The sequence below is a fragment of the Cyprinus carpio genome, chromosome B18 (genome assembly GCF_018340385.1).
Source record: "Cyprinus carpio isolate SPL01 chromosome B18, ASM1834038v1, whole genome shotgun sequence".
Taxonomy (NCBI): Eukaryota; Metazoa; Chordata; class Actinopteri; order Cypriniformes; family Cyprinidae; genus Cyprinus; species Cyprinus carpio.
In genome coordinates, this window is record NC_056614.1 from 3,249,476 (window position 1) to 3,270,733 (window position 21,258).

Consider the following 21,258-nt stretch of genomic DNA (forward strand, 5'->3'; position numbering starts at 1 on the left):
CTCAGGTCTGGCAGGGATTGTAGATGGGGGGAGTGGATGACCAGCGCTCTCTCCACCTTCAATACCACGACTGAGGTGAGACCCTGGAGCAAGGTACCGAACCCCCAAATCATGGCGCAACATAGATCAGATTTATATTTAATGCTACGGTCAACACTTTTCATTTTATTCGTGACAGCCGTAATGGATGTAGTTTAACTGTAGCCTACAGCATTTGTGTCCGTGTGTTGCAATAGTTTCTACAAGCGGAAACTGATGATATGCTGATATTACGTCATTGATAGGCAACAATGACCAGGGACGAGTCATTATTATTTAAAATGGGAATTTCTCTGAATTTACAAATCCTTGGGAATTTTTGGAATAACAGAAATACACAGCTATATCACACTGTGCTAGTAGTTTTTGGATATTTTATTACAAAAATCTTACATTTTGTGCCTTTAAAGCAGAAAATAAAGCAAATACCAGAAAAAGGAAAACGAAAAAAAAAAAAAAAAAAAAAAAAAAAAACGTTCATCATCTCCAGATGGGTGTTTAAACCTTTATATCTTTATTTTATATTTTCAATATTTATACATAAGATTAATTATACAGAAATGGTTAAAATATGGTCAAAAAGAAGATTATATCCAGTGTTTGAACTATGTAAAGCTCTTGGGGGTCCCCCTAAATAGACCCCACTCCCCTTTCAATCAGTCAATAAATAAAAGCTTATATAAATATGATTTAGATATTTTGTCTTGTCCTCGTTATTGTTGAGAAAACCTAATTCTAAGATTAAAGCTTATTTTAAGATATGGCACTCTTTGTGTGATATTGATTAACTATATGAAATTACATAAATATATTTTCTGCCCCCATATCTTCAATTTTGGGAGCATTCTAAATGCATTTTATTAGACTGAATCATACAGTGAAAGAACACACTCTAAATAAGCAGTCAGTATAGCTTGCTAGCACTCATAACTCCTCTTGTAATCTGTATGATAAATACATCTCTTACTTTTATCATACATACATCTGCACTTTTGATGCTAATGATGAGCGAATTCGCGAGTTTCAGTTTAAACAAAATTCAGTGATGACTAATCTGAACGCCTCTGATCGGCCACTGTATCCCTAAGCTCAACAGAAGAGTGTGTGATTGGTTATAATGAGCAAAAAGGCGTAAAAATAAAATACGATGTAACATGGGCGGGTCTAAATTTAATACAGCAATCGAATCTTTTCATTTAATTTTCATTTTCACTAGTTTCATGTTTCAAGTATTATAGTTTTATTGAAAAACCAGGGGACCCCCCAAGTATTTTTTTTAGGTGTTATGGGGGGTCCCTTAATGCATCCCCCCACCCACCCACACACACACAGAGCCCCCAAACCCTTCAATTCAAACACAGATTATATCTACAAATGACTTCTGATAAACACAAATGCTACAGTAACACAAATTTACAATCCACAGTGATTAAACAGGAGAGGTTAAAGCATATGAATTCGGTTCCTTGCTAGCTTTCTGTATTGTTTTCAGTTGCCATGGAGTGCTGTTATATTTGGATGCCTTGTAGTGCAGTTAGAAAGGTTGCTAACCCATTTCTCTACCCATTCAGACAACATTTTGGCTTAAAAATAATTTAACAGTGTCTTTCAAAATCACTTTTTTTGCCATAATTTTGCCATGATTTATGGTATTCAGTATGAGTGTCCATAATAATGGATTACTTTGTAACAATATATGAATTTGCCATTTTTTTCTGTGTTGATTTGTGTCAGAAACAGAAAGTTAGGGTGGATTTTTTAAAGCAGCTGCAGGTGAATTTAAATATATGGCCTCGAAACTCAACCATATACACCAAAAGCCACAGCTTTTGGTTTTAACACTCACTCTTTACAGGCCTCTACTGGTTAGTCAAGCTCATGAGCAGCAGGCATTTTACAACCGCGAAGGACAAAATACGCTTGGGAAATTCAGCTTTTCTCATGCTAATGTGTAAAACACATCGAAAGTTTACCTTAATTGTTATGTGTGCACCTTTGATGCAGTATGTTGTTAACATTTATTTCAGTGTGGCAGCTTACATTCGCACTATAGCTACCATAAGAGTGTAACTGCATTTTTGTCCGAATTTACAAACAGCCAAAATTAGTTTCTGTGGTAATCAATAGTTGCATTTGTATCTATGTTGTATTTAATCCAGAACATTCTTTTAACAATGAAGCAAATATTACAACATTTTAGTTGTGTCAGTGATGAAAAAGGTTTATATGTGCCATATATCGCAAAATAGTTTTGAATAATTAACTAATGCAACAGGACATTTTTAAATTTTAAAATTAATACAAGGGATTACAGGAAATCTATACACAAGCTGTATGTACAAACGTAAATATTTAAAATTATTTTTAATTTGCCTGAAATGGTTATTAATATTTTAATCAATTGAATTACATGATTACTGATGAATCAAACCCGTCACGGATGCATCATAAACTACATTCACATGCACCCAAATAATCCATGTATATTCAGATTGATGGCTCAATCGGACTGAAAGGCCTTCATTGAGGCCTTCAGCTTGTTCTGAATGAAATTTTGATCGGATTGAAATCGGTTTTGTAGACCAGAAATAATAAATCAAATAATGTAAATGCTTGAATATGTTTTTTTTTTTTTTTTTTTTTGTGCGGGATATAATCATTCCAGCAGGAAAACGCAAGATCACGTGAGGGCAAAAATAGTGAACTGTGCACTGTTGTTTTTGATTAGCTATGACAGGAAATGGTTATATAGGCTATTGGTTAGTTTGAAAAAAAATTGTGCGAGAATGTTACAGAGTTTTACTATACTAGTTACTGGTGACCAAGTTTGTTCATTTTGTTGTGCAGCATGTCCAGTAGTGAGTCATAAACTTAAAGAAAAACCTTTCTATAAACCTACAAATGATTCCCGAGGGTATTATTTGAATAGGTTTTCGATCCACATCTCCACGCAAAGATTTTATAAGGGCTTCTCTCTGAACCCGTCTGTGGTTGATTTACTGCTTGCAGTCATGCTGATTCGGTGGGACGGTGCCTCGGATGCGAAGTGAAACACACTTCGCAGTGAACTAATCAGATTTTCCTTAAAACCGCGGCCAAGACATACGTAGAGCAGCGGGTTCAGGCAGCTGTTAATGTAAGCTAAGCAGAGCGTCAGCACATGGGCTAGATGCAAGTTTGCTAGAACATCATGGGATGGTCTTTGCATTATTAACATCAGAATATCCACAATGTTCAAAGGAATCCAGCACAGGAAGAAGCTGAGCACCAATGCCAGGATGACACGTAGCGCCCGGCCCGACTTGTCGCTGCCTCTTTGCCCTCGGCCAGAGCTCGTCGTGAGGTAAACCTTCCAATGGCTGATGCAGATGATCAAGAAAGGCACCAGAAAAGACAGAAAACAGCGGATAACAGTTACGGACCATGCATGCCATAAGTTACTGTATCTGCCTTCGCACAATGTTTTAGTCTTGCTCACTTCATGAATCTCCATGTGAGCAAACTGAGGAGAACCGGCCAGGAGAGCGAGAATCCAGACGACCAAACATACGCAGCGGGCATGCCTCGTGTTCCTGTGGTTCTGGCACCACACCGGTTTGGTCACCAGAAGGAAACGGTCCAAGCTGATCACAACCAGGAGCAGAACACTGCAATACATCATCATGTAGAGCGAACCGCTAAGTAATTTGCAACCCAAAGCACCATAAGGCCAGTGCTGGTCCTGGGTGAGCGGCACCATGAGGAGAGGCAACGACAAGCAGCACAGCAGATCCGCGATGGCCAGATTCAGAAACCACTGCGCGTTCACAGAGTTCGGCATTCGAAACGCGGTCACCCACACCACCAGAGCGTTCCCCGGGACGCCCAGCAGGAACACAATGAGGTAGCAGACCAGAGTGATCCAATGCCGGACACCAATCCTGGACAGTGGCGATTCAGTTGGGAGCACAAAAGGGGTAGAGTTTACATCCCCCTCCCACCAGTCGATCTCATAAGAAAAGTAATCAGGGTAGTCACCTTCCTCCATTTCAGCTGTGAAATGAGAAAGAGACAAATAACAGAAAACGTGCAATGTTACTCAAAGCTAAAACCTTCAAAGCAGTGTCTAGTGGTTATTTGAGAGCCAGTTCATGTTATTTGATAAATAAATCTAATTTTAAAGAGTCAGACAAGGCAACTTTATGATGCATTTCTTCATTGTAAAGTCATTCTTTCTTCTGTGGAAAATGAAAGAAGTGTCCATATAATGAAAATCTTTTTTCTTTTTCTTCAAATAGTTTCTCAGAATATTTTTTTTATTTTATTTTTTTATTCAGTTCAACACTACATAAATGAAACTCTTAATTGTGTTAAAAATCAATGAAAATGAACAACAACAAAAAATACCTCTCAGAATCTGATGTTGTGAAGTTGTGCCGATCTGCTACACCAGATATGATTCAGCTCGTCTATTTTTGCGACTCTTATAGCCAGGAAATGATTGCCGGCGAAGTGCTGTGTGGCGAGCCTATTCCTTAGCGATGTTGTATAAGCACTTTTACACAATGTTTGATGCAGTCGTTGGTCTTTAAAACTTTTTAAACTTAAAAAGTGTCATGGAAGACTCATTTGGAACTGGAACAGAGAAGTGAAGGATGATGTCTGTCTGTCTGAATCAACAGATGTTGTTCTTCTTTTTTATGGTCATATTGTGATGTGATTGGACAAACCTGTTAGGCAAGAATCTGAACAACAACAAAAAAAAAAAACAGTAGTGGTACTGATGCGTTTTATTGCTTTAAATTGAGGAAAAACATTGTATGTACATGTAGAAAGACGAATGCTTCACAGCAACTGAGTGACAAAGTTGTTTCTGTTTGGTATAAACATACACAATGTTTTATTCTACTCAGAGGTGCACTTAATGGTTAAAATGCAGATGAAAATGACAGAAAATACATTAAAAAAAACTGTCATGGTTAAAAGAAAAAAGGGAAAAATACGGCACAAAATTAAACTTTTCTTTCAAAGCGTTGAAAGAAATGTTCCTTTACAACACATTTCAACTCTGTAACATAACACTCTAACACAGATGATAAGTGGTGTCACTGAAATGCAAGTTTCTGTCATGCTCCTTCTCCTTTTTTGATCTTTTCTCAGCATTTTTTTTTTTTTTTTTTTTTTTTTTTTAGATTTGCATGATAAGTGGAAATGTGAACATGCTGACAGGTTTAAATCCCAAAATAAAGAAACTAATTTTTGCATTCAAAAAACCTATTAAAGACTGTGATGACTTTATGGGCTACTGTATTACAATATATAATTTAATTTCAGTAAATTTCTTCACAAGTTTCTGTTTCTCTTTTTTTCTAGTCTACGGAAAGTGTCAGCTTTCTTGTCAGACCACAATCTGAACCGCACAGTCCCATAGGTCTTCAGTAAGCATGCTCTAGTCATTTCCTGAAGGGTTTAATAATAAGTACAGGGTTAATGGTAATGACCAATAAAAAAAGTCATTTCCAGGAAGGGTTCATTGGGCGTCAGTTCAGAGTTGAAGCACTCTCTGGAGGTAGAGTCGGGGTGTCGTCCCTGAAGTCATCTGTTTGAAGATCTAAATACAGATGGATAGACAGAGAGAGAAAATGAAACAAAACTAAATCAACCAGACTCCTGTAATGTAAATGAACCTGAAAATGAGCAACGCATATTATATATATATATATGCATTGCTCTGTGATTGTGCAGAAAAATTGAAAAAATTAGATTTAAAACTTAAAAAATTCAAAAGCTTAATGTTGCAACAACCCATTTTGGCCGCAACATAGAGAAGTAAACAGATTTCCTGCAGAAACCACTGCTATTTTTTTAGGCCCATGGAACTTTGATCTGAAAGTTCATGGTTCCACACATATCCTGCTCTATGCATTTTTGTTTGATTGATAGTTTGGCTAATTTGAGCATTATTTTATCTATCAATAGAGTTCTGCAAGAATGGCATATTTTTGTAAGCCATAACCTAGAAATGAAATTAGCATTTTAACACTTCCAGTTCCATTATCCTGGATGGATCTTTTGAATGGGTTTTTGGTTAAATGTCTGGCTTAGTTTTGTGGTTATTACAAGCTCGAAACATTTTCACATCTTATTCCATGACATGAAGTTTATCAGTATATACCACTTGTGATATATATATATATTAAGATTTTACTTGGAAATCTTGAAAAAGGTGGATGCTAACGAGTGGCTTAATGGGACTACAGAGGTTGTCGGGGACATGAAATGTCATCATACCCTATGAGGGGCCGTACAAGCCATAATTCATTCTGGCACTCTCACACACTTACATTCTCCTTTCACTTACATGCATTTGTACTCTCACACACATACATTCTCCTTTCACATACATATATTTCTATTTATATATATTTCTTCTTCTTTTTTTGGTATCCATTACTTCCTGTTTAAGCAGGAAGTCACTCTCGGACCAGTAAATACATGTGCAAGACTTGCTCAGCTCTTCCTAACAATTTTACAATGATGTTATTCAAAGTCATCCTGTTTTCTTTTCAAGTACATATTTTAAGTTTTTAACTTTAACATAACATTATGTTAACTACTTTTCTTTTTTTTTTGTATTTTTTGATTGTGGTTTAAATTTTTTACTTGCCCTGGCAAAATTTTCACAGGCCTTGCCACAATCAATTAATCAATAAATCAATAAATAAGACTAATTGCTTTCATTGTTGACTGTAACATTGTATTGTAATAAATGATAACCATTTTGCACAAATAGGTAGAAGAGTTCAAAGATAAAATGTCTCAGGTTACGAATGTAACCATGGTTCCCTGAGTAGGGAACGAGACACTGCGTCCTCTAGGGGTCGCTATGGGGAAGGCCTCGTTGTGACCCGTGTCTGAAGCAAACATTGAAAAAACACCAACAAGTTGGCCGGCTACAGCCTCTGACGTCACTACCGCTGCGACTATAGATAAATAGACGCCGGGAGAACACGTCATTCACTTCTTTGTCTGAAGCTTGCGTCCAAGCATGGCAGGAAGCTAGAGGACGCAGTGTCTCGTTCCCTACTCAGGGAACCATGGTTACATTCGTAACCTGAGACGTTCCCTTTCAAGGGAACTTCAAACTGCGTCCTCTAAAGGTCGCTATGGGGAACAGTATACCCTCGCCACCATGCTGAGGGGAGTGCAGGCCTGAATCATGGCGAGCACTAAGTACCAACTCTACCATTTCCATGGGAGTTGCCCCTGGGACATTAGATGGCTGTCCGTGACACTATCCCTTATGGCCAAAGGTCTAGGCTACATACCCAACTTACCTGTTAGGGCCTCGACCCGGGGTAGAGCTCAAGGCTTGGAATCAAGAAAGATTCCTTTAAAGGGATACAGCAATGTGCCTAGCATTTTATACTAAGTCTTGCCTGTCACACAGGGGCTACCGCTTGCTCTTGCATAAGCTTGCTGAAGGAACTGTCTCAACAGATCCCTAGTAGCAACACACTGTTTAGATAGGTATCCAAGGATACATAGGTGGAGCGGTGCCCAAGATGAATGGGGCTTTTACCAACTCAAAAAAGGGCATGAAGCAATCGTGCGAAGCCCTCACCGTATAGGATTTTAAGAGTACTAGCAGAGTATTAGCGTGCGAACTTACCACAGTGTGGATTTCAGAAAGTGTGCAAAGACTTCACATGCACACTTACCATAACATGGATTTTAAATACTATTCTATAGGGGAGCTCTCGTGGTACTCTGATAAAGCAGCTCATAGATGGAATGGCGCAACTGGAATGGCATCATAGAGGCAAAGGAAGGGCCTAGTTTACCTGATGCTGATGGATGCCAGGTGCTCTGGGAAAAATAGAGAACTTAACTCTTACGTTAGAGGAGAACTCCGAATTCAGAAAGAGAGTAGCGCGCTCATAGGAAACCCATTTTGGTAAAGGGGAGCGCTGCTAAACTACCACAAGAACAGCCCATGGAGCGAGGAATTCAACTCCTCACAAGGGGAGAGAACTCTGCGCTTAAGGGGAAGCACCAGGCTCACAATAGCCCTTCATGTTGAGGGAAGCGATGCTTGAAATGTATTAATAAAAACACACTGGTTGAGTGGAGCCCAAGGAACCAAGGTCTAACCAACTCAAAGAAAGGGAACGAAGCTGAGCACGTAACCCTTACCGTACCGGATTTCAGAAGGTGTGCAGAGTCTTGCGTTCACACTTACCACTTAGGCAGATTTTAGAAAGTGCGCAAAGTGCTAGCGTGCACACTTACCACTTACGTGGATTTAAGAAAGTGTGCAGAGTGTTCAACATGCACACTTACCACCATATGGATTTCAGAAAGTACACAGAGCTTAGCGTGTGTACTTAAAGCTTCCTAAGCATTGCAGAGGTGCCGAACCGCACAGGAGAGGCAAGCTCAAATTACAAACCTCTGGCAAGGGGAGCATCACCTGAGACAGCATATACAAGAAAATTCCTGCAACTACCACCTCCACTTCCCGCTTGATGCATCAGTAAGAAGGGATAACCAAGCGACCAGGAAGCCCCTTAGGGTGACCTGGCTGGACATCCAGGAAATTCCTTGCAGTGCCGTGTCGGGCCTGATGATCAAGAAGGCTCCCGCAGAAACCTATGATCTGGCCGCCTGATACCGGAAGCATGAAGCCGTAATCAGGGCTATCATACCGGCTGGTCATAATGTCAACGAGTGTTTAGTAAACACTGTAATTGAGCACTGCAAAGAAAACTCACACACATAACCACCAGCAATTTAAGACATATATAAATATATGTAGAATGGATCATACTCACTCACCCTGGTTCCCGTGCTGGAACCCCGCTCAAGAGGAGACCGTAATGCAGGAAGTTCCCATCTAACCTCGGTCAGGTGGAGAGCTGGTGGTTATAGGGGAATTAGGAAGGGGAAGATAAGGGCAGATGTAAAAACCCCAAAGGGAGTGAGTAGATACTCAAGTATCAGTCTGATCTGGACGAAAGTGATGACGCCTTGTCTGGATCACCTCCCTATGCCTATCTTCCTTTGACCTGCGATTCCTCCTACACCTAGGGGGAGGAGCGGGAGCCACAACACTAGCCTTTTGTGCCAGTCTCTGATCCTCAGACCGAGACAGACCAGGACCCCTATGTTGTTCAGGCTCAGACCTGGTTGCTCATGAAGGATTGAAGGCCGCTGAGTGCGCTTTCACCTTCCTGAACGCCTCGACCACCGTCTCAACGGGGGTACCAAAAAATTCGGAAGGCAAGACCGGAGCATCAAGAAGAAAGCCTTACTTTCTTCCCGATTTCTGCCAGGGTGGCGCAACTCAGCTACCTCATCCTGAAACCGTTTCTGCACATCACCTCGATATTGCATACTCGTATGCTGGAATCGTTGGATGCGCAAGAAAAACGGCCTCTTCCATTTCTACTTGTTCTCTGTATGGAGATCAGGAAGAAATGGAAGGCTCACCTGAGCTGGAGGGCAATGGCAGAAAGATAACGCACACAAATGCATGCAAATTGCCCCCTCAAGGACATTGCGTGCGTGCTCTTAGCCCAAACAACCAACACCGAGATTGTGTGTGTCATCGGGTATCAAATAATGATGACATGGATGCACACATCCTCTAAATGTTTTGCTAGTGCTTGCTTTGCAAGGAGGAAGTCTTAATAGACTTACATATTAAGAGAAAATGCTTCCCCCATGGAGAGATAGCATGGCAGCTTCTCCTTAACAGGTGGCATCTTCTCATAATCATTCTCACGCATCCCCTTGATGCTAGCATAACTAGTATGCTGGAATCTGTGGATGCAGATGATAATGATTTTTTAATTAATTAACTTTTTTAAGCCGGAGTGCAGCATAAACAAAAGGAAATTACTGATAGGGAGAAATTTCCCAGATCCAGACACAATGCGCAGCATGCATTCAGCTCCCGCGGGAGCCAAACACGCTCCGCCCACTCGCTAGATTACCACAGGAATCAAGTGCAGGCAAATACTGCTGCCACGTATGCATCGCTATTCCCGCGAGAGGCGAACGCACTCATGCAAATGTTGCTACAAACTCTAGTAAATAGTAAAATACTCACATCCCCTCAAAGTCTTGTGAATGCATCACAATGAGCGCAGCAGAGCGCATCTACTCTACTCTTCACTACACACACACCACAGTATGTGAGCCATGTGAACTGCAGGTATCAGAGCAAAGCCTCTGGCGAGAAACATGCACTCGCTTCAAACAAAACGGTCAATGAAGACGAAGAAGAGAATGACGAGTTCTCCCGGCGCCTATTCATCTATAGTCCCACTGGTAGTGATGTCAGGGGCTGTCGCCAGCCAACTTCTTGGTATTTTTTCAATGTATGCTTCAGACACGGGTCACGACGAGGCGTTTCCCATAGCGACCCCTAGAGGACGCAGTTTGAAGTTCCCTTGAAAGGGAACTGAAATGAAGCATGCTTTTTCAGGCCTTTCAGTACTTCTAACTGTATTCTAGTTAAGGATGCACTGATCAGGATTTTTTGGGACCGATTCCAATTGCAGATTTTATTTATTTATTTATTTATTTTACAATCAAATGAGCCGATTCCCATTGCCAATTTATTTAGTTCTTATTACTTATGTTATGTTATTTTATTTTTTATTTTTTTTACATTTATTAAATGTTTAATTTTGTATGTAACTGGCCAAAATAACCTTGAACAAACAAACAAACAATATGCAACATGAAGCAACTGCACAAAACAAAAACATCAAATGGGCTGAATTAATATTTTATTATTACTCTTTATTATTATTAGTTTTTTATTACCTTGATTATATGTATGTCTGCACTATGTTTGTACTTTCTGTAGGGGAGATCAGGGAGTGTTGTAACATGGGGTTAGTTGTAACACTATCAGTTTGACCAATCAGAAACAACCTATGGTGATTTCATCCATATCATACATCTCCATTTTGAGCTAACAGGAGAAGTGGGATGTGTCTGTGAGCAAGATTGTGAAATTGATCGCCAAAAAAGTGATTTTCAGGGAAGAAAGTATTTTTATTTTTTTTTAATCAAGAATAATTTTTGCCTAGCATTCATTGTAATGTAGATAAAAATTTTTTTTGACTTACATAATCTTAAGTAGCCATTTCTCTAGTTTAATTTGATGGTAGACATTAACGCTAACTTCAAACCCACATGCTAAAAGAAGTGTCGGTTAAGTGTGTTTCTTGCCAGTTCTGGGCCCACGAAGCCTGCACTCCAGGGGCAGCCATCTACATTTTGTCACAACTGTGAGACTGACTGAACCCTTATGAGATATACACTATACACACTCACACTGACACACACAGCAATTTGTTATAGTGTTAAGTTTAAAGTCCCATAAGAAATACACTACACACACACACACACACACACACACACAGACACACACACACAGAAATTTGTTATATCATTATTGGTATTGATACGCAACAATGGACTTTGGAGTGTATATGCTATGCGATTAGTAGGTTTAGGGTTTTGGGGTAGATGCGTATCATATGTACGCAAAACCTGCATATCATATGCATGCCAACTAATTTCGTATCATATGCACGCGAAAACTGCGTATTATACAGTTTGCATGCCAAACACATGCATATCATGTGCACGCCAAAGTCCATTTTTGCATATCAATACCGTATTCCGTATAAGTTTTCGTTTTTATTTGGTGTACTATTTATATGCATTTTCATGAGACTGGGCTACACACTTGGTAATAAAGCTCTTTCTGATTCTGATGAAAATTCAAATTCAATCACTGACAGCAGGTGGCACTTATAGGACACTAGCAGCGTTTCCTGGGTTATTGCTGTACGCAGTGCTGCGCTAATTAACACTCTTTTAATATGCATTTAACGACGGTAAGACGAAAAAGAAAATGCCATCAAAACTTTTCTGAAGACAGTCAGTTCTTCTCAGAAATACATCCATATTCATCCCCACCCTAATTCCATAATTATGGTTTTCTTTCAGTATTTCAGTGAATTTGTTCTGTCTGGGCTGTGCACAGACATTTTGAGGGGCCCAAATTAAAAAAGGGGTACAAGGAGGGTGGGTGCTTGTTAATACAAATTATCCAGTTGTTACAAATATACAATTAAAAGAGAAGATATCACACTCTATAATAATTGACTTTATTGTAGATGTTTTGATAAGAGTGGGCTCTCCCTCACTCTCTGAGCCTGCTTCTGCCTCATCTTCAATGGAAGTAGGGGAGAGTAGGATAAGTTGACCCACCCCCTGCATCTTAGCAATTACATTTAATCATTTTAAATGTATCATTAATACATTTTTGTATCATTAATACATTTAATTACACTTTTATTGTCATGTGACCATGTATTTTGGAACCATGCATCATTTCTGCCAGACTGTGAAAAGGAGAAACACATTGGGGGAATGGAAGGCAGCACGGCCGTAGCCAGGGTTTGAAAATTAGTTTGGTCTGGGTGGGAACTGTGCTATAATAACCCCACTCATTATATACACCAAACACTTTAAAAGAGACATATATTTAGATGTTTGTGAAAGATTTTTTTCTCTGTTTTGGAGGAATGAACATTGTTAAATTATATCACATTGCAGCAGTACTTAGGTTAGGGGTATATCATTTTATCAGTTGTTTATTATTCATTCAGCAATACATAGGCCTATTACTGTTATAGTTTTCATTAATAACAATTGCTGTATAGATAATAACTTTGTCTATTGCCCTTATGAATGTTGTTGGCACGACTTTGTGAAAATGTAACTACAATATGAAATAGCACTTGTTCTACAGATCTCTGCACTAGTGTAATATGCTACTGTTTTGATAGCGTTGATAACGTTTCTGACAAATAATATCATGATGTGTTTTTTTTTATTTTTTTTTATTATTACCTTACCGAATGTGGTATTCTGTCAGCAATAACATGTCTCTGGGCTCTTTTGATTACTATCAGTTTAAGTTCTTGCAGTGTTGCCAGATATTGCTATGAAAACAAATAAAAATAAATAAATAAAAATATCTTTGCACCTGTAGTCACTAATGGCCAACAAACTCTCTGTTTAATCTGTTTTTAGGACGACTACAACTTTGGTGTTCAACATATTGTTTCGAAGATGCAAACAATTCAATATTGAAATTTAAACTTAATTTGGTTGGTTTTATGTTGTTAAAGTTAACTTTAAGAAAAGACATATTACAAGGAAATTATTCAATTTGTTTTTAAATTATTATTTATTTCACATGGGTTTGAATCAGATTCGGTCAGAAGGTCATTTTACACCCAGATGGTGCATCTTATCCACTGACTCGACTCGGGTCAACTTACCCCAAACCCGGGGCAAACTAAGCCATGGGAACACTTTTTTATAAGAAGCCATATCTTAGAACCCTTTGTCATACATACATTCTGATCATTTAAAATGATAGGAATACTTTCATTAGGATAGGATAGATACTTTCATTGTACTTCTGCGTCATTTTCCCTTATCTTGAGGACCACAATAGTGAAAATTGGCTAATCTTACCCCACTCTCCCCTATAAGTATTAGACATTTAATTTAATATTTTCAGCATAAATCTATATTAGACGGTTTCTATGGAAGCAGATTAGTCTCAAATATAATTCACGCAAAAAACACGATTCACACATGCGTAGACAATTTCACATGCATGAAACCTAATTCACGTACACGCAAAAAAAATGTACGTGCGTGAAAAAAAATATATATTCACAAAAAGCAATTCACATGCGCAAAATAAAATTATATATTCATAAAATACATTTCACAAATGCAAAACACAATTTGTAGATATACAACTGTGTACAAAAACCTTTGAATGTTTAAAATGTACGAGTGTCTGAATGTACAAATCGTCATTTACTACGAATCCACTCGGATTTGTGTGTGTGTGGTGTTTTTGAGACTTTCCTGGCAGAGCTCTCTTCCCACGTGGGTCTGTCGTACTCTTTAGCCAATCAGATGCGAGCTTACCATTCAACCAATCATATCATAAGCCACTGAGAGTGCATTCAGAAGCTCGCAGGCAATCGGGGAGACGTCAAGAGAGAAGCCCATAGAAGCCCTGGCGTTACATTTTAAAATACTATACAAAATAATTAATTAGAATACATACTCCTACTCACTCACACCAAAGAACTCCCCGCTCAAGCTCGCCGTCTCTGCAAGATTAACGATGGCAGTTTGCACGCACAGCTACTAGAAGATTTACATCTGTCAGACAGGTTGCTGACGTCATCAAGCTTTGTTTGAGTCTGCGCGTCAGAAACGGAAGTGCTAAAAATCGCTAAAAATGGCCTTCATTTGTCTCAATTGAGTTCCAGTTGGGTCGCTATGTCCATTTCTTTTACTGTCTATGGGATTACTGATGTAAAGGCTTAATTTCCGTTCTAATTAATCCATATTGCGCAAAAGGTGCGCAGAATCGTGCTCCTTGAATGCACTCTCAGTGGCTTATGATATGATTGGTTGAATGGTAAGCTCGCATCTGATTGGCTAAAGAGTACGACAGAGCCACGTGGGAAGAGAGCTCTGCCAGGAAAGTCTCAAAAACACGCACACACAAATCCGAGTGGATTCGTAGTAAATGAAGATTTGTACATTCAGACACTCGTACATTTTAAACATTCAAAGGTTTTTGTGCACAGTTGTTTTTTTTCTAATTGTTTTTTTTGTGTGTTTTTTATGAATATATAATTTTATTTTGCGCATGTGAATTGCTTTTTGTGAATATATATTTTTTTTCACGCACGTGAATTTTTTTTTGTGTGTACGTGAATTAGGTTTCATGCATGTGAAATTGTCTACGCATGTGTGAATCGTGTTTTTTGCGTGAATTATATTTGAGACTAATCTGGTTCCATAGGTTTCAACAGCAACAACATAAACAAATGTCACTGCGCATGCATGCGCGCTTTTGTGGCCCTAACTTAACTTCCGGTAGACTTCCAAATAGAATCAATAACAACAGCTAAATGCTCCTTTTAGAGTAGATTATTTTTGATAACACACAAAATATGCTTGCTGTGTAAATCAGATGGACTTACTGAAAATGCAAATTCATTCTCTGCCAGCAGGTGGTGTTTTAAAGTTTTAAAATTTTCTAAAGATAATCTTCCTTCAGAAATACAGTGATATAAAAACACCCGCGCCTCGTTTTGATTTTTAAATGTTCAGTTAGTGCTCTTGTTTATTGAAGGAAGACTTTTGGAAAATTGGTCAGTTTTGATTATTGTGGCGAGCACCACAAATAAATAAATGTATGGGAAACACATCCCACAGCACAACCACCTGATCCCAACATCATTCTACTCATCATCTTAACTTTAACTCTTGCATTTGTAGACGGCGCCATAGCCAGACTGATAAACAAACACAGACCGGAAGTTAACTTCGGGCCAGGCGCGTGCACCCAATGAAACGCTTTCAACTAATAAACAACTACTTTAGAACATTTATACTGTATTTTTAACTATTTATATAAAATATGATGTGTTATAGATTACTAGTATCAAGACAAGTGATTATAATGGGAAATATACTTAATTACAAGAATTAAAGTGTGATAAACTGCTTAATATTCTATATGATGATTTACCTGCTGGCTTCCTGGAGCTTTGTATTCATATTTGCAATGTTGAAATGTCTTTAATAGCCTCCCTTTGCTCTTTCTCTCTCTGTCTTCTTTTTGTGAAGGCATTTTATTTATTTATTTATTTATTTTTGTCTACAGAGTGTGCCAACTACAGCAAATTTGGTGTTATCTATATTAGATCTGATCAGGTACAATAATTTGATTAGACATTCTAATTCTAAGAACATGGATATTTTGTACAACACTTTCAGAAGGGCGAGTCATTACCAACAAAAAACAAAAACAAACAAACTACCAATATATATGTATGTGAAAGGAGAATGTAAGTGTGTGAGAGTGCCAGAATGAATTATGGCTTGTACGGCCCCTCATAATACCCAACAGCTATTCATTATACTCACTAGTCATTTTCACAGCCTCATTGTGTTTATAATCACACTCTTGCAAACTATTCTTAAACTTTCCAACTTATAGATTTCAAATATAGCGTTGTTGGAAGCTTAATGGTGGAGGTGTTGAAGTCATGTGACCATGGTGTAGTTTATTTAGCTTTTTACTGAGGCTTCAAAAATGCATTTTAGATTTTTTTTTTCTCTAATATAGCAACTAGTTGGTGAAAAAATCTTATTGGGTTTTTGTCAAGGAAACTAGGGTGATGCAAACTTCCGGGTTGGCCTACAAAAATATGTGGGTCAAGATGTTGTTCTGAATGGTTGTGAGAGTACCTAACAGAGAAGTGTTCTGCTGGTGGTTTTCAATAACCGAGCTCTCTTCCTCATCCTCCCCCCAGTCTGCGATGTTAGCAGGTGGGATGCACTGCTCCAAGAACAGATCTTCATCTTCGTCGAAGTCCATGTTTTCTGGGGGCCAGCGCAGCTCACCGCTCTCCACCTCACTGACGTCAGTCGGCTCCACCACGATGGATGGCAAGCGCTCCTTTTCCTGCGGCGTGCAGGTCAGACAGCCTTCAGTACTCAAAACTACTTCCACTGGATCTGGGAAGATCTGCAAAATAAAGGAGAAAGACAGCAGAGAAATCTTTAGTATTGAATGGTGTTTTCACTACAGTGGTTCTTGTCTGTGGTTGCTTCAGGTCCGTCATATTACTGATGAAAGCTCAACACCATTATGAAATTCTAGCATATGTGATGCCACAATCTGCATGTCTCCTCTTTCTGATCTCTGTTGCTTAAAAACTAGTGAGGGAACAGCAGTTGTTATCAAATAAATCTAAATGTAGACAAGCATTACTTCAGCATGATCACACTGTTGATGCAATACCTAGTGACTCTTAAGTCTGCAAATGAGTAGTTTGAAGCTGCTGTGTGCAACTAATGGCACCACTAATGGAATTGCTGAACATTTTCCAAACAGTTTGCGCTAACAGATATTCCCGCGCCAAACTCATGACATTGGATGAGCCAATGTTGACACAGCAATATTAAAAATCTACACAGTGTTTGCAAAGCAAAACCTGATCCATTTTACCTAAATTTACCCTATATCATTACAGACTTCACAGAAAAGGCAAAAGCATGACCAATGACTCAGTTTTTTACCTGAAAGGACAGTCTGTCCCCGTTTCTCTGAGCTGGATATTCATCCATGGCCTGGGCCTCTGGGTACCCCATCCCTCTGTTATATAGTGAGATCATGGCATATGAAAAAAAAATAAATAAATTAGGCCTAAAAGTTGGAATAGCAGGGGAACAGTCACAACTACTATTCGTTGCTCTCATATACTCACTACCCACTACAATTTCCGTATCAGTCTGTTTGAGCATTATGATGGGGTAACAGATCAATACAAAAGAATGCAAATTTAGACACACAGAACTATTTCTGTAGTTTATCATTATGCCAGTAGGTGGCGGCAAGGGACTATGACTGAATAATTGAATCAGCTATTCAACTGATTCTTTGAAAACACTGATTTGGTCAGGGACAAAATGAAATGCCTAAATCCAGAACAGTATACTGGCATGCAATTTTTATAATGTCTACTATATTGTAAATAGTAAAAGAGTACTATGCAATTCCGATTTAAGAAACAGTGTCTGTGAGGAAGTTTGATTAATTCAATAATGCAGATTCATACAGGAACGAAACAACACTGCTGTGTTTTACTCATTTATTCTGACTTCTTAGCAAAATTGTCAGAGTAAAAATAGTTTTGTGTATTTTTGTGACTTTTGAGCCCCCTACATTTAACTGAGTGGAATTCACTGTCGTAAATAAATCTGCCCTTTTATTTATATATTTTTTATTAACATTTTGCAAGTTACATATGAAATTAGAAAACAAACTGTTAAGGTACAGTGACAATTTGGATTTTAACAGTGAGTAAGAACAAACAACCTGTTGTTTAACAAGTTAAATATAAAACAAATAAACAAAATAAAATAAAATAAATAAAAATACAATACAATGCAATCTGCCCTTTTATACTCCAAAACAGACGTGTAATGGGATCGTAGGAAAGAACAGGTTGATTTGAAACAGACTGATATTGGTAAAATTAAAAAAAAAAGAAAAATAGCTTTAATAAGAACTTCTAATTAATTGAACTGTTGCATAAATATTATTTTGAATATCATCCGTGGAACAATAATTTGTTTGTGTGATTATCATAACCCTAACATCTTAATGTTTCTGATGGAAAGCTAAATCAATAATATAATGCTGGTATGCGAGCCACTCAAACAAAGCAAAGACACAAAGCAAGTATTGAACATGCAGTGTGTTTACAACAGTCATAATGGTAAGAAACAAGGTGGTCTGGTCTGGTGGTGTGTGTGGGATTTGCTGATCGCAGTCGCTCTCAGGTGACCTGTGACTAATCGCTCCTCTCTCAAGCCTCTGCTGAACGGCCGGATTACAATGCTTATAAGGGACAGCCAGGGCCTGATTACATCAAAATGGATTATACCCTCATGTAGTTCTCATTTTTCATTAGCAACAGATTGGATAAGAGCATGGCATTATGGGTCATCGCTGTAGATATGACATCTATATAAAGAATATTGTGCATTGTGCGTTGCACCTTTTTTTGTTTTTGTTTTTTTTGTTTTGTAGCATGCAAAAAGTATGTTTATGCAACTCAGAACTGTGTATGCTATGTCACATGATGATATCTTGTTGCATATGAGTGGCATCCAGTTATAAACTTGAAAAGAAAAAAAAAGTTATTTTTCTTTTTAATCCAATTTTGTGAAAAATATATCCCAGCATTTCAAACAAATAATGGTGCAAAATAGAGATCACAGCTGTAATTAGCTGGTTCATTCATCACACTAGAAATGGAATGCAGAGTTGAGAGCTTTGGATTGTGGGATGTATGATCCATGCAGTATGTGTTGATTCACACTGAGCAATGTATGACACAACCAAATGTGTTTTTCCATTCACTCTGATGTGCTGAATAGATGCTTTTATGCGAAGAGACTTCTGTTGCATTCGAAACAAATATGCTATTCTAAACATGAAAAGGGAGAAGTACAAAATTTCTATGTATGCAGACTTTCTGAACTGAATTATCTGTTGTTTATTTTGCAGTGCAGCTGTGAACTTTTTTAACTAGGTATGCAAGTAAACGTGGTTGTATTTATTCTTTTGTTCTTTTCTTTTAACCGATTTTAAATGTTTTTATGTTCAAAAGTGTGATTATCTAACAAACTGAAATTAAATTTAAACCATTTAAATATTTATTGCATGAAAATGATTTGTAAACAAGGTATTGTCACCTTTAATACTGTATATGTTGTCAAATTGTGCATAAACGTAAAAATGTTAAATAAATGAAATTAGCTTAGCAAAAAATAAATAAATAATTGTTCGTTTTATTCTTTAAAAAATTAAAATGTCAATTCCAGGAGTCATGTTAAATTTCAGCAATTTGTGCTGTTTCTTTCAACATGCTCTCTGATGTTCATTCATGTTTATTTCATGCTTTAAACAAGTAGTAAAGCAGAAGACATGATCGGTTTATCTGTCTTTTGAATGGAGGCACTACAGTGATCTGTCGCACCACATTAAAGAGCACAAAAACGGTATTTATTGTTTAAATTTTTGTTATACAATTGAATTAATTTGAAAGCTGAGACTTTGTTTGTTATAAAAAGTAACAAAACTCAAAGCTAATTTCAATTATTGGATTGGAGATGCTATATATTACACACACACACACACACACACACACACACATCTATATACACATTTTTGTCTTTCCTGTTCCAGATCTGTTTATATTCTCTGGAAAGGGATTAAGGAGGCCTGAAGACCTGTCTGATAAACAAAATCCTCTTTTTGACTTCCACAGTGTGTGTGTGTGTATGTGTGTGTGTGTGTGTGTGTGTGTGTGTGTCAGCCATCTGAAACAGGGAAGTATAGTGAAATGCAGGTCAGCACTCTCTGAAAAGCCACAACCTGCTTTTGGAAATTCCGAATTTAGATTATTTGACATTTTTGTAAAAACTTTGAATGCCCTAAAAGTTGTTTTGGGCAAAAGTATTAATTATATATAAATAAATTAATTAATTTAGAAAAAAAAAAACATAAAAAAAAAAAAATAATACAATTTAAATGAATGAAAATTGAAAAAAGAAATTGCACACACTTGTACACACACTTTTAATTTTGTTGGGTGATAATAGAGGTGAATATCACTATAAATAAATAAATAAATAAATAAGTAAAATATATATATATATATATATATATATATATAGATAGATAGATAGATAGATAGATATAGATATAGATATAGATATAGATATATAGATATATATATAAAAAAAAAATTTTTGGAGTGCAATCTGCCAGCTGTCAGAAATGTATCAGAAAACCTGATGATGTTTCAGCCATCACAGGATGGAATTTTAAAGCATTTTTTTTCATATTGTTTACATATTCTTAAAAAAGAGAAACATTTTTACTGTAAAGCTATATATGTTGTTGTATATTAAATTCATCACAAATTATATATGTATCATTTTAAATTCATTTTCCTTTAAAATTGCATTATTATTACAGTGAAAAGCAAATGCATCATCAGTTTGCATGCATGAAATTAAGCTATAAATCCAGCGTACCTGCCACATCTTAGGCCAAAAAGCCATTGGCGTTATACATAAGTGTTAGTCCCCTGTTACCTATTTTAAACTCAAGCCATCTGTTCAGTCTTGCACAAAAACAGGCACGCAGAATCTGTATGGGGTCCTACCCATCTGTGGGAAGGCATCCATCCTCTTGGGTGGTGCAGAGCTCCACGCTGCCCATGCCGGGTATGATGATAGGGGGCAGAGAGGGGCAGCTCCCACAGCACTGCCCCTCCACCGGCCCCATCAGGGGACACTGTCCTTCCAGTGCGACTCCTGAGAGTGCAGTGACCAGTGAAGGCCTGTAGCTCTGGGTTAATGGTGGACGCAATAGGAAAAATAGAAATGTCACAGAACGTCAAGCGGTCATTTCCCTCAGTGACTTTTTTTCACTTGCTTTACTGTCTTTATCCTAAACTCCTCTCTCTCTTGCTCCCTCCCTAGCAGAGGAGAAAGGCTTTATAGAAGAGCTGGATTAGT

The 21,258-nt window shown here is 37.8% G+C and overlaps 2 protein-coding genes across 4 annotated transcripts; both read right to left on the reverse strand.

Annotated features, from left to right (window-relative positions):
• Nucleotides 1–1,223: 1,223 nt before the first annotated feature.
• LOC109098384 (C5a anaphylatoxin chemotactic receptor 1-like) lies at nucleotides 1,224–4,767 on the reverse strand. The gene is made up of 2 exons (XM_019111951.2): nucleotides 4,426–4,767; nucleotides 1,224–4,071 (listed from the first exon to the last, which is right to left on the reverse strand). The coding sequence occupies exon 2, from the start codon at nucleotides 4,064–4,066 to the stop codon at nucleotides 2,999–3,001; it is 1,068 nt and encodes a 355-aa protein (XP_018967496.1). The 5' UTR covers nucleotides 4,067–4,071; nucleotides 4,426–4,767; the 3' UTR covers nucleotides 1,224–2,998.
• A 402-nt stretch (nucleotides 4,768–5,169) lies between these two features.
• On the reverse strand, nucleotides 5,170–21,258 carry LOC122140340. 3 transcript variants are annotated; one of them, XM_042743480.1, is made up of 5 exons: nucleotides 20,904–21,258; nucleotides 17,242–17,317; nucleotides 16,408–16,687; nucleotides 8,853–8,936; nucleotides 5,170–5,629 (listed from the first exon to the last, which is right to left on the reverse strand). In XM_042743480.1, exons 1-5 carry the CDS (start codon nucleotides 21,023–21,025, stop codon nucleotides 5,559–5,561), a joined length of 633 nt encoding a protein of 210 aa, XP_042599414.1. In that variant the 5' UTR covers nucleotides 21,026–21,258; the 3' UTR covers nucleotides 5,170–5,558. The 3 variants fall into 3 exon arrangements, with proteins under 3 accessions (XP_042599414.1, XP_042599415.1, XP_042599416.1); XM_042743481.1 differs by having other exon boundaries at nucleotides 8,857–8,936; nucleotides 20,904–21,257; XM_042743482.1 differs by lacking the exon at nucleotides 8,853–8,936 and having other exon boundaries at nucleotides 20,904–21,226.

Excerpts from the sequence above, each read along its gene's own strand:
- LOC109098384 (XM_019111951.2), bottom strand. The coding sequence starts at position 4,066 with ATGGAGGAAGGTGACTACCCTGATTACTTTTCTTATGAGATCGACTGG.
- LOC122140340 (XM_042743480.1), bottom strand. The coding sequence starts at position 21,025 with ATGGGGCCGGTGGAGGGGCAGTGCTGTGGGAGCTGCCCCTCTCTGCCC. Across the intron at positions 17,318-20,903 it reads GGATGCCTTCCCACAGATGG|AGGGATGGGGTACCCAGAGG; the intron begins GTAGGACCCCAT and ends ACTATATAACAG. Across the intron at positions 8,937-16,407 it reads GCAGAACACTTCTCTGTTAG|CTCTCCACCTGACCGAGGTT; the intron begins GTACTCTCACAA and ends TATAACCACCAG.